Below are 12,418 nucleotides of genomic sequence, written 5' to 3' on the forward strand. Positions count from 1 at the left end.
TTTATCAACGTTATTGGGCTTTGCACTAGGTGCTTTAGGATGATAAGTTCCTATTGCTCCTCCATCTAAATAGTTGTTATAAAAAACATTTTTTAAACTGAATTTTTTGAAATAAAATTACTCAATTATATTCTTAAAGTTTTGTTTTGGTTCTGTTTTAGCGAATGAAAATATATACAAATGAAAAAATAAATACAAAATGAAAATTACTACAGTAAAATGTGACTTAAGCTTAAGCATTGTTTTAAAAAAAGTTAGATTTATTATGATTAAATTTTTTTTTTTTTTTCAATGCAATTCAAAAAAAAAAAAAAAAAAACTCCGTAAAAACTTTCTTAACTCAAAAAAGGTAAGCAAGTTTTGCGTAACATTAAAAAAAGGTAAAACACGTTTTGGCCAAGTCATTCCGCCCCGCCCAAGTTCCCCTCTCATTCTACGATATTTTAATTTTTAAGTCCTTAAAAACGACTAAGATAATATTTAAATATCTGTTAAAAATTGCTGACGCAAGGCGCTTGGCGTCTTCCCTAAAACAATGCTTTTCTTACTAAGATTATCTTATCTAGATTAACTATACCTATTTACCTGAAAAAATTTTACCTTTTGAGCCATTTTATATTTATACATATATATAAATATATAAATATATAAATATATATATATATTTATATATATATATATATATATATATATATATATATATATATATATTTATATGTAAATTATGTTAGTGTATTTTACAAATAGAGTGCTCAATGTTCTTAAAGAACAGAGCAATAATTAATTAGTAAAAAACACTTATCTAACTTTTATCTTCTACTCGGAGTTTCACCATTGCTGGATCATCAGGAAGAGTATATATATATATATATATTTATATATATATATATATATATAACGTTAAATAATAATAACAGTAATAATAGTAATAATAATATTACCAAAAATGATGATGATAATTTTTACTTTAATAGAACGTATGAATAAAAAAAAATCGTAAAAAATAACTGATTGGTTGGTGTAAGTCTGTTATTCGGCCTTACTAATTTAATATCCGTATATCTTTATATCTGATTTCTTATAAACTTTTTCAGTAATTTAAAAAGTTACGTAATCTTAAGAAGTAGTCTTTATGATAAAAGTACACAAAAGAAAAACCTGGAAAAAGCAACATCATCATTTAAATCAAGGAGCTTTTTGTTTTGTTTACAAAATTATATAATTTTTAAAAAAACTAATGAGACTCACTCGCTATCATTGCCACGTAATTTTGGGCGTCGAAAACTGAATGTTGGGGTATCTATACAATTGCATTTACAATGCGAATTAAAAACAGCAATACCTTATACATTGCTATGTGAAATCGCTTTGTAATATCCTAATCCCTTTTAAGATCCAAATCCATTATAGAAATAATTTCAACACTGTTAGATATTAAATCACATTAAAAAAGCAGTATTGTATTTGTCATAAATCCCTAACCTAAAAATGAGGGACGAGAATGTGACCATTTTTTCATCGTAAAAATAAAGTACAGTACAAACCTTTATGCTTGCTTATTGGCTAGTACGCGTATGGATAAGTGAAATGTAGGCGATTTAAGTTTATTTCTTAAGCGCTTTTTAACGTCAAATAATTTTATTATTAGGCATAAAAAATAATTAAATGCTAATATTCTTTTACACTGCTTTTAAGAGTTAATATAAATTAATATAAATTTATAAAATAAAAGTTTTTTAATTATTCCTTTTTTTTTTGTGAGTGTGTTTTTTTTGTTAAATGCAAAAACATCTTTTAAAATACACAACAACGTTTTTTCATTTAACCTGGGTAACAAGTGAAACGTTTTAAAAACGTACATCACGTGATAAAACCATAACAAATAATAAAAGAAAATCAGGGTTTCGTAACTTTTTTTTCATTTACTTTAGCTATTTACCTTGAATAGTTTGTTATAAAAAGTTTTTTAAAACTAAACGTTAAAAGTATAACTGTAACTTTTATTTTTTTATTATAAAATTTGCTAGTTTGCCCCCAAATGTCAACGAAGTTTATTAAATTCACGCCTATCTTGCTATTTTTATAGAATAAGTTGTTTTTTAGATTAGCGTAAGTGTAATGTAAAACATTCTAAGAGGTATTTTTTAAACCTCCGTGTTATGTTCCTACCCCATGTGACTTTTTAAAAAGAATACTTTCAATAATATTTTATTACAAAGAAATTTTTTCAGCTCGAAGTATTAATACTCGAATAATTATATCAAAGTAAAGCGCTAAGTTCAATCATATGTCAAGTCTAAAAGAATTTTAGTGAAATTGACATATATTTATCCTTTTATATAAAATCGCAAAGATCCAAACATTTTTATATAGTGAAAGAAAACGAAGGGAGTTGCTCCGCAAACAATAACAAAGCAACACCAAATATATTTCTAATATTCTATGATTTTAAAATAATATGATTAAAACGAAATAACATTTAAGATAAAGTATATGATAAATATATAAATTTAAACGGCAATACCTCACGACAAACTAAATCACTCTGCAAAACCAGCTTAATATCCCAATCTGACTGATTTTTATCAGTGCTCCAACTTTCTCAGTATTTTTTATAACAATACGTCATAAATAACGTTTGCTAAGTAATTTCAACTACGTCATAAATGTTTTATTTCTATTCAACTTGTCATAAACCACGACGCATGTTAGAGAATTACCCATAAGTATAAGCGTTCAAAACGAAATAGTAAAGATATTTTTATAAGAAATAAATAAGACATCCAGTTCTTATAAACAAAATACTATTGCGAAACATTTTGCTTGATTATTAAATTGTTGTTTTTTTGTGTGAGTAATTTATCAAATGCTTATATAAGCAGGCGTGGCAGAGTATAAAAAAAAAAACACATCAAATAACGCCAAGATATATGAAAAGAATATTTCCATGAGACTTCAGAGATTATTTCCCGCTACTTCAGAACAATCGATATCCTGCCAAATGTTTGAAATGTTTAGAAGGCTTACTTTTCCCGCATTTTATCTCAGTAAAAATACCCAATAACTGTAATTATTTCGATAAGTTTTAGTTATAGCAAGTTTTTCGGAGATAATTAGATATTGAGGAGATACACGTAATTTTCTTATAAAAGTTTTTTTTTTTTTTTAAATATTAGTTAAACATCTTTACGCCCTCATTTAACTTATACTTTGTTATATTTATATAAAAGATCAAAAATTTTTTGAAATAGGTTGTTTAATTTAACAAACTTTTGAATAAAAATCAGGCTGCTCTTTTTAATTTTATAATGCTAAATATAACTTGTTATAAAAGCAAATAATAAGTGATTTCGTAAAACAAAACATGCCTACTATAAAAGTATGTATAGCTGTTTTTTGAATCGGAAATATCGAATTTAGATTAATTGGCCAACCTTAAATTGTTTATTAACATCTGAGGCTTGGACAAATGTTTTGTAAAAATAAATGTGTTCTCGGAGTGTTAACGGAAATCAATAAGCGTAAAGTAAAATATTATTTATACTTTAAACATACCAAATAGATATACATGATTTTATTGACAAAAACAAAATAAAATTTGCCTTAAAATCTAGAACGAATGAATTACGAAGAACACTAGATTTTAGGCGATTTTTCATCAGGTTTTCGCACACTGTACGTAGCTTTCAGTTTTAAGCGAAGACCGTCATAACATTTTTGAATCATGCATGAATGATTTTTATTTCGTTTTTTGATATTTAAAGCAAGTGATTATAAAATATTTTACTGTATCATAAAATATATAAAAAAATATAAAATCTGTTAACTGTATTTTTATTGAACGTCTTTATTATATGGGCTTGTGTGTGCATATATGTGTGCTTATGTGGGTGACCGTGCGTGTGTATGCGTGCGCGCGCGTATACGTGAGTATATATGTTAGCGATATGCAAGATATTTTAAAAACATTTCTAATTTTTTTTTGTATAAGTAATTAATAATTAAATTAATAATTACGCTATTTAGATGAGTTTTTTAATATCTTGAACATCACCACATAGAATATGCTCCATGCGCTATGCGCCATGCGCCATGGCCACGGAACGCTGACCATGGATCATGGCCACAAAACGATGACCATATTGAACATTGCCGCATAAAAATTAATACGATAACCCATCGTGTACATAGCGTTTTTGAATTTTATTTGATTCTGGCTCAGGTATAGGACCTGGGCTACCAGCTGGTATTTGTGCCTGGGGTTGAGGTAATGGACCGGGAAGTACTGCATCTTGATTTATTCTTGACATCTCATTATTGCCTTGAACGCACTGGTCAATAAGCATTTTAATATCATTTTCAATCATTGCTGGAGTTGTACGAGATGTGTATCTTTTATATGGGTGGCCATCTGACGAAATCAGCCATTTTTGAAAGTTCCACGAGATGTCATTGTTACGAATTGGGGTCCATGTTATATCTGAACGATTAGCAATTAACCCCATTGGAGACTCGCAACGATTCTAAAAATAAAATTTATTTAAACTTGTTATGCTTTAAAAAAAAGTTAATTGAAAAATCTTTAAATATTTAAAATATTTTAAAATAATATTCACAACTTATTAAGTTTTAAAATTTAAACGAATAATTGAAAAGAAATTTTATATATCACTGTTGAAGCAAACTTTTGTACAGTTGAAATCGAACAAGCAATCGAATAAAAAATGATTAAAAAATTTATCCAAAGAAACATTTAAAAAATAGTCAAAGAATTAAAAAACCTTTAAAAATGTAAATATAGGATGTTCATAGGCGCCATTAACATGCAGTTTTCCTGAGAGAGGGAAATTTGGAACAAATCCATATCCTGGGCGCACATACTTTAAAGTATTCATAAGCTCAAAGTTTTCAGCAGGTTCCTAAAAAGTATTTACAAATGTATGAACAATTATAAACCGAAAAAATGACGTCTGTATCTTGAATAACTATTATTTTTTATTTTTGTTAGTAACTTTTACATCAATGGCATATAATTTAATCATTATTTAAAAAATTTTAAACTTTTCTTGTACCTGGTGCCCGAACTGATTGCATGGAAATCCTATAAACTGAATATGACAATTTGGCTTATGTGGATGGTTAGTTTTTGCATAAAGAGGACCGTATTTTTCTTGTAATTCATTCATTTTTCGATATTGACCGGTATATCTAATAAGTTAAACCAATAAGTTTATTAAATTAGAGAATATATGTATTCAATCATAATAAGAAAATTTATTATAAAAATGTTAGTATAAAAACTTGCCCTCAGAAGCTTGCTACGTTTACTGCGAACATGACTTTTCCTTCAAACATCTTTTTAAAATTATGAACAGAATAATCTAAAGTATCGACTTCAAATTGGAAAAATGTGTTTGAACGGAGCTCTTGATCGTTAGTTGGTCTTTTACACTCAGAGAATTCATAAGGATCAGCGCTTGCATATTGAATGAAAAAATTTACAAAAAGAAAAAAACTAACATACATTTTTAACTTTTTTTATTCACATTATTGTTGTTTTTTGTTTTTCATCTTTATTTTATACTGATTTACTTCGTGCTTAGGCATTTTTTAATGGATGAACAAGCACACAGCATTCAAAATCAATGTTTTGTACAGAAAGTTTTAACAATACTGCAATAAGCATGTATTATGCAATTTAAAATGGCCTTTTCAATTAAAAAAAAAGTTTAACTAACCAATAAATTAAAATTATTAGTTAACAATTAAGTTAAAGAATATTAACTAATAAATTGTATATATATAAGGTAAGTATGGGTATTAAGGCCCACCTAAAAAAATGAAAATGTAAAGAAATGCTGATTTTTTTTTGCTGCCAGTGATAAAACCAGATAACTCTAATATTTTAATGTCGAAAAAAAGTTTCACAATTTATTTTTTCCCTAAGTTTGGATTAGTGGGCCTTATTACCGCCGGGCCTTAATACCCACACTTACCTTATATATATATATATATATATATATATATATATATATATATATATATATATATATATATATATAATATAATATATATATATATATATATATATATATGTATATTTACATACGGTATGAGTTCAAATCCTTATCGTTACTGCCAATTCAGCGCTTGAGTATTACGCAAAAATGTTGGTGAATAACGGACGCTACTTTAAATTAGTCTTTATGTCGAGCCAACAATATCTTTACAAGCATATAAAAGCATTTTATACCAAAATATAGCATGAAATTCATAAAATTTTAAAAAATAAACTAAAAAAATAATAGGCTCTTCATAAGTGTACACTAGTAATCACGGTTATTGAGTTTGACGCATTTTTGGATTGTCTTGTTCAGTTAAATGTACTTCTGAAACTTACCCAGTGAAAAAGCGCACATGGGATACGCGTGGATTTTTTCCATATGTAACCCATGTGGGGATTATTATTTTGTCCCATGTGGGTTTCATATGGTAAATCCCACATGGATTCCATATGGTAAATCCCATATGGGATACGCGTGGGTTTTTACCATATGTAACCCATATGGGGATTATTATTTTGTCCCATGTGGGTTTCATATGGTAAAATCCCACTGGGTTTTATGGTGGCAATGACATGGGATATAGGTGGAAAATACATGTTATAGATCTTAAATGCCACATATTTTAATCCAAATGGTATAAAAGTAGTCAATACTAGACAAATGAAAGTCCGAATGCTTCTATAATAATTTTTAAAATTCTTTTAATTTAAAAATTACTTAAATAGTAATTTAAAATTAATCATCGAAGCTTTTAGAGAGGCTTAACTTAATCTGGTATTTGCTACTTTATCCCATTTGGTATTCAAAATGTGTAGCATTTTTGATCTTTTACATGTGATGTTTTCCACCTATAACCTATGTGGGATTTACCTTAAACTATTATGACGAAATTTTATACAATTAAAAAACGTGTTGCAAAATGAATTTATTTTAAAATAAATGCTATTAATCAATACATCCAAAATGAATATTAAAAATATTATTTTTTTCTTTTGCGATTTACACGCCGTTTTTTTTCGATTGAATTAATTATGTCGCTTCGGCTTGCATAATACCAAGGTTTTTAGTATCTTCTAACTTTCTTCAAACATTTTCTAAAAAAAAATATAAATACAAATATATATAAAAATAAATATATATATACATATATATATATATTTATTTATTTATATATTTATATTTATATATATTTTTATATATATATAGAGAGAGAAAGAAATAGATAGAGAGAGAGAGAGAGAGAGAGAGAGAGAGAGAGAGAGAGAGAGAGAGAGAGAGAGAGAGAGGGAGAGAGAGAGAGAGAGAGAGAGAGAGAGAGAGAGAGAGAGAGAGAGAGAGATAAATAGAGAGAGAGAGAGAGAGAGAGAGAGAGAGAGAGAGAGAGAGAGAGAGAGAGAGAGAGAGAGAGAGAGAGAGAGAGAGAGAGAGAGAGAGAGAGAGAGAGAGAGAGAGAGAGTGAGAGAGAGAGAGAGAGAGAGAGAGAGAGAGAGAGAGAGAGAGAGAGAGAGAGAGAGAGAGAGAGAGAGAGAGAGAGAGAGAGAGAGAGAGAGAGAGAGAGAGAGAGAGAGAGAGAGAGAGAGAGAGAGAGAGAGAGAGAGAGAGAGAGAGAGAGAGAGAGAGAGAGAGAGAGAGAGAGAGAGAGAGAGAGAGAGAGAGAGAGAGAGAGAGAGAGAGAGAGAGAGCGAGAGAGAGAGAGAGAGAGAGAGAGAGAGAGAGAGAGAGAGAGAGCAATTTTAATAAGGAACCTTATTAGTCGAGCAATTTTAATTATTAGCCAGGTTGAAGTCATTAATGACTACAATAATTATTTCCTAATTTATTACTTACAATGACTAACGTATTATGGGTAATTGAACACATTATGCGTAATGAGCTTGAACCCATGAGGATAATCCTGAAAAAAAGTGATCAATTAGGATAAGTAGTTAAACAAAAAAACAAAAACAAAAATGTAAAAACCTACTTTTTCAATGATGTTGACGTTGAGTGCAATAACCACTGGATGCAAAAGTATCTTTACTTTTTCGTCACACACACTGCCTTCTATAATAACAGGCCTTGACATCGCGCAAAATGCCGTAAAAACTGAAGGCCGATTAAACTTTCACTTTACTTATATTGATATATTTTTATATTAGGTAGGGTGTAATGGCAGTCTATGTTTTCTAATAATAATCTCTATTAAAGACGGAAATATAAAAAGAAAACCAAAAAATTGTTAAAAGATAATCATATTTTTCGTATTTCAAATTTCATTAAGAATATTTATGTAATATTAATAGTATCAATAACAAGCAGAACCATAACAAGTATATATCAGTATATTAGAAATATATGTATTTTTAATTTTTTTTTGCTAAAAATGGTAACAATAAAAATCACCAACAATAAAAAACACCAACAAAAGTTGATTCAAGCAAAAAAAAAGTTTTATCAATATATCTCAACAGGGTAAATATTTACAAATCCAAACATATTGAGAGACATATAGGCTAATGAGAAAATAAAAAACATAACAAGTAAAGAGCATAAAAAATTACAAAACTAATTTTCACATAAATTATGATAGCTTTAGTATTTTGGGAGTGGTAATTAGTGAGTAATTCTTTACAGATGTTTAATATACTCTGCATTGTTTTTACGTGATTTTAAATTTATATTTAGCAGCAATGAACTGAAACTGAGTAACACAAAATGTTCTGCATAAAGGGTCAGTAGCACCTTGAAAAAAAAAAAGCAAAATATTGACCATTAGACAAGAGTATCAGAAGGAATTTCAAGTCCGCCTCTGTTTAGGCTATACAGATAACTTCCATATTTATAATAATAATTGGTAGAATCATCATAAATTTTTATTTCGCTTTTTTGCACATAGCCAGCTATGTAAACTATAGCCACTAATGTAGATTTATTAACTGAGCTTTCAAGATCATGTATATTATCCAGAAGTTCTTTTTCATCAGTAGAAATATCTCTAAAACATATGTCACAAGTATGACTATCGATACCATCAACAGGAATGTCAAGTTGTAATATCAATTTAGTATGTTGAATATTAATTTTTTTAATTACAGATTTAGCGTTTATAAAGTAAGTACCTCCAGATCCCTGTCGAAGCTTAGAAAAAGCTTTTTCAAGTGGATCTGTTGAAAACCAACCTAATAAGACATACTTTGCTCCATTACTCAACAAAGTTTCTACGAGATCAATAAAGCCATAACATGAATGCGCTATTGCATTGCTAGTATCTAGCGTAAGCTGTTTTACACGCTAACCTGTAGGTTTCATAATTCATTTCTAAACCGAATCCCAGCACCAGGTGCTTTGACATTAACAACATTCGAAAAAAAAATTATTTTTTCAATAAATACAGCAGTACCTTCAAATGCTTTATTTTCAATCTCTGGATGCGTTCTTAATGCAGCTACTGTTTCTTCGCAAAAAACAGACAAACAAAACTTTACAGATTGTCTCTCTATTGGTTTTGAATAAACTGATTTAGCTGTAAGTTTAGAGAGTTTAAAAAGACTATTGCACTCAGTTTTATATAAAGTTTCTAAATCACTCCACTTAGCCAGAGCCAGTTCTTTATTGTTCAAAAATTGAAGTTCGTCAGTCTTTTCTGTCAACCAATTGTTTCGTATAGCTTTTAAGAGATGCACATAGTCATACAATAAATATATACCTGATGTTGTTAACCATGGTTTACTATCAACTGTTTTAAACATTCCAAAAAATCTTTGATTTACACGGTTACCATCAGTAATTATTACCAGTGTCTTACTATTTTCAATACTATTTATCGTATCAACAATTTGTTGACATTGAGCAAACTGAAATTCAGAGGGAAGATTTGCAACAGGTTGAGCTCTACATATAAATTCTGGACCTCCAAAAAGACATTTAATCATAAATGATAAAATTGTTTTAGCTAACTTTTCAGGGTAGTTTACTGCTTGACTAAACAAAGCAACTCTTTGGTAAAGTAATGAAGCTTTGACATAGACCTCATCAATTAGTAGTATGGAAGTTCTTTTCAATGGATTTAAATTCATAAAAATACTATTTATGAAACTTAGGTCCTCCATTGAGCTTATTTTTGAAGTCAATCGTGTTAAAGTCCTTATACTTGGCAACTTGTAGTCAATACACAAACAATCATATAAACTTCGTCGCATAGCAAAATACTCACATGCTCTACATATAAATCTGAAGTATATAAAACTTCACCAACATTAACTTTTCTCATAGCATTAAGGTGTTGGAATAGAGAATAAAGATTACCTGAAAAATAAGCTAAATTACTATTTAGTTTATGTAACAAAAAATAAAAACTCAAATTAAATATTACATATAATATAAATTAAATAAGTTACTCTCATCTATGTTACCACCTTGGTGATTGTTTTGCATATTCTTGTTATTCTACATTTTTACTCCAAATTGTCAAAGTTAATTATAAGCAACTCACTATTAAGTTTTTTCCACATATTCTTTATTTGACTGAAGCGAACTTTCTTTATTTTTTAAAAATCTAACTGCTTCAAATAAAGCTGATTTTGTTTTTATTAACTTTAATTTGTTTACAGCTAAAGATGAAATATTACAAGTTGTGCCATTATGGTTAGCTACAAATGAATAATCATTGAAAATTACTAAAATAAATAATGGAACACCAAATTTGTACATTTTTGATTGTATGTGTAAACTTTTTTTATTAAGCTGGAAAACAATAACATCGTTATTATCACTTAACAAAGATTGAATATCGTCAAATATAAGTTCATCCTTTTATAGATAATCATTTAACTCATCTGGTAAAATGCTTCGAAAACCGCTTGAAGTTACAGTTTTTCTAACTTTACTTGCTGGTGTGGCTAAACAACTAGGCAGAATATTTTTAAAAACAGATGGTGGGTTTAAAGGTCATTGCTTCCCATATTTACTTTCAAAAGGTGCTACATTTGTCCAATGAAGTTGACATACTGCTGTATAGTCTGTAACAATAAAACCAGTTCTTGGGATAGCTTCACTACATCTTTTTCTCTCCTCTAGATTCTTCGGGAATTTATAAATTGATATTTTAGTTGTAGTTGAGTATTGATATTTTTGTTGTAGTTGTAATTGATACTGTAGTTGTAGTTGTATAAATTGATATTTTTGTTGTAGTTGCGATAGTTTGACTTGCAAAGAGATACACAGCATTTTAAAGGCATTTTACTTATTACAAAAACTTATCGTTAGTTTGACAATATTATTACCTTACAATGTAACGTCTTGAACCTTACAACGTTATCGTCTTGAAGTTGCGCTATCTAATTTATAAACCAATCAAATTTTAAAGATTTATTAAAAAAGCCTGAACACAAACTTTCGTCCAATGTTAAAAGATGAAAATGTAAACACAGTATTAGGAATTGGCCTTCAGTTTAACAACTTTGTTGCGCGATGTCAAGGCCTCTTATTATAGAAGGCCGTGGTCACACATTATATAATATTCTGAAACTAATAAACAAACATCTAAATTTCTATAAAAAAATTTATTCTTTGATCATTGCCTTCATATCCTATCTTATTTTCATATCATAATCTATTATGGTATTATTTATATAACATATCACAACAATATTATTAAATTTGTGATGTTCAAATATCATATGAACATCTCTAACATGTTCATATGATATTTGAATATAGTTCTTGAGTATATTATCTGCAAACAATTGACTGATGCAAGTTCAAATGTTGTCAAAAACCAAGCATGCATGCATGGTACACTGCAGTGTCCCACAAAGAAATGCTGGTTTGAAAGTCAAATTTTCTTTATTAAAAAAAAATATTAAAATAGGGGGGAGATAGGGAGGTTTCTGTAACTTTTTTTAGACTCCAAAACTTTTAACTTTATATATAATAAGGTTCATAAAACTTAAGGGACTTACGAAGTACATTGAGGAACAAAAATAGGATATTTACAGAAACTTTTCAATTTTTAATCTGGAGTACCACAGTGTAATTGGGTACTCCAAATTAAAGTCTCTGGGTCCAGTATTCAAAGTAATATGATCTAAAGTAATATATAAATGAAATAAAACGCTTTAAAATGCATGCAGTTATACATATAACTCCTGATAGTTAACTATATGTATAACTAGTTATACATAAAATTTATTATATAAACTTATTTTTTAAGGTTTTTCTTGAACAAATTAGTACCAATTAATTCAAATTCAAGATTTAGTTCAAGTTCAAGTTCTCATTTGTTCATTGTTTTTTCACTATTTTATATTTATTTGTTCAAATTTGTTAACTAGTACTAATTCTTACTACAGTAAGAATATTTATCATTGTTGAAC

General features: G+C 28.3%; 3 protein-coding genes across 4 annotated transcripts in view; all 3 read right to left on the bottom strand.

Moving 5' to 3' along the window:
* The window catches only part of LOC124806876 (uncharacterized), an 8,215-nt gene extending 5,457 nt beyond the window's left edge, over positions 1-2,758 (bottom strand). The window contains exon 1 of one of the 2 annotated variants that reach the window (XM_065798182.1): positions 2,525-2,758. The gene's annotated coding sequence lies outside the window, so the exon portion shown is untranslated. The remainder of the gene's footprint in view (positions 1-2,524) is intronic. The other variant, XM_065798181.1, reaches the window with a different exon arrangement.
* A 769-nt stretch (positions 2,759-3,527) lies between these two features.
* On the bottom strand, positions 3,528-5,611 carry LOC100200492 (glutathione peroxidase 2). Its single transcript, XM_065798180.1, has 4 exons — positions 5,306-5,611; positions 5,073-5,208; positions 4,782-4,919; positions 3,528-4,523 (listed from the first exon to the last, which is right to left on the bottom strand). The coding sequence occupies exons 1-4, from the start codon at positions 5,524-5,526 to the stop codon at positions 4,164-4,166; spliced, it is 855 nt and encodes a 284-aa protein (XP_065654252.1). The 5' UTR covers positions 5,527-5,611; the 3' UTR covers positions 3,528-4,163.
* Positions 5,612-6,977: 1,366 nt separating this feature from the next.
* Positions 6,978-12,043, bottom strand: LOC136080857 (uncharacterized). Its single transcript, XM_065798183.1, has 3 exons — positions 8,029-12,043; positions 7,893-7,959; positions 6,978-7,159 (listed from the first exon to the last, which is right to left on the bottom strand). Exon 1 carries the CDS (start codon positions 10,241-10,243, stop codon positions 9,350-9,352), a length of 894 nt encoding a protein of 297 aa, XP_065654255.1. The 5' UTR covers positions 10,244-12,043; the 3' UTR covers positions 6,978-7,159; positions 7,893-7,959; positions 8,029-9,349.
* Between the last annotated feature and the right edge of the window lie 375 nt (positions 12,044-12,418).

The sequence above is a fragment of the Hydra vulgaris genome, chromosome 05 (assembly GCF_038396675.1).
Source record: "Hydra vulgaris chromosome 05, alternate assembly HydraT2T_AEP".
NCBI lineage: Eukaryota > Metazoa > Cnidaria > Hydrozoa > Anthoathecata > Hydridae > Hydra > Hydra vulgaris.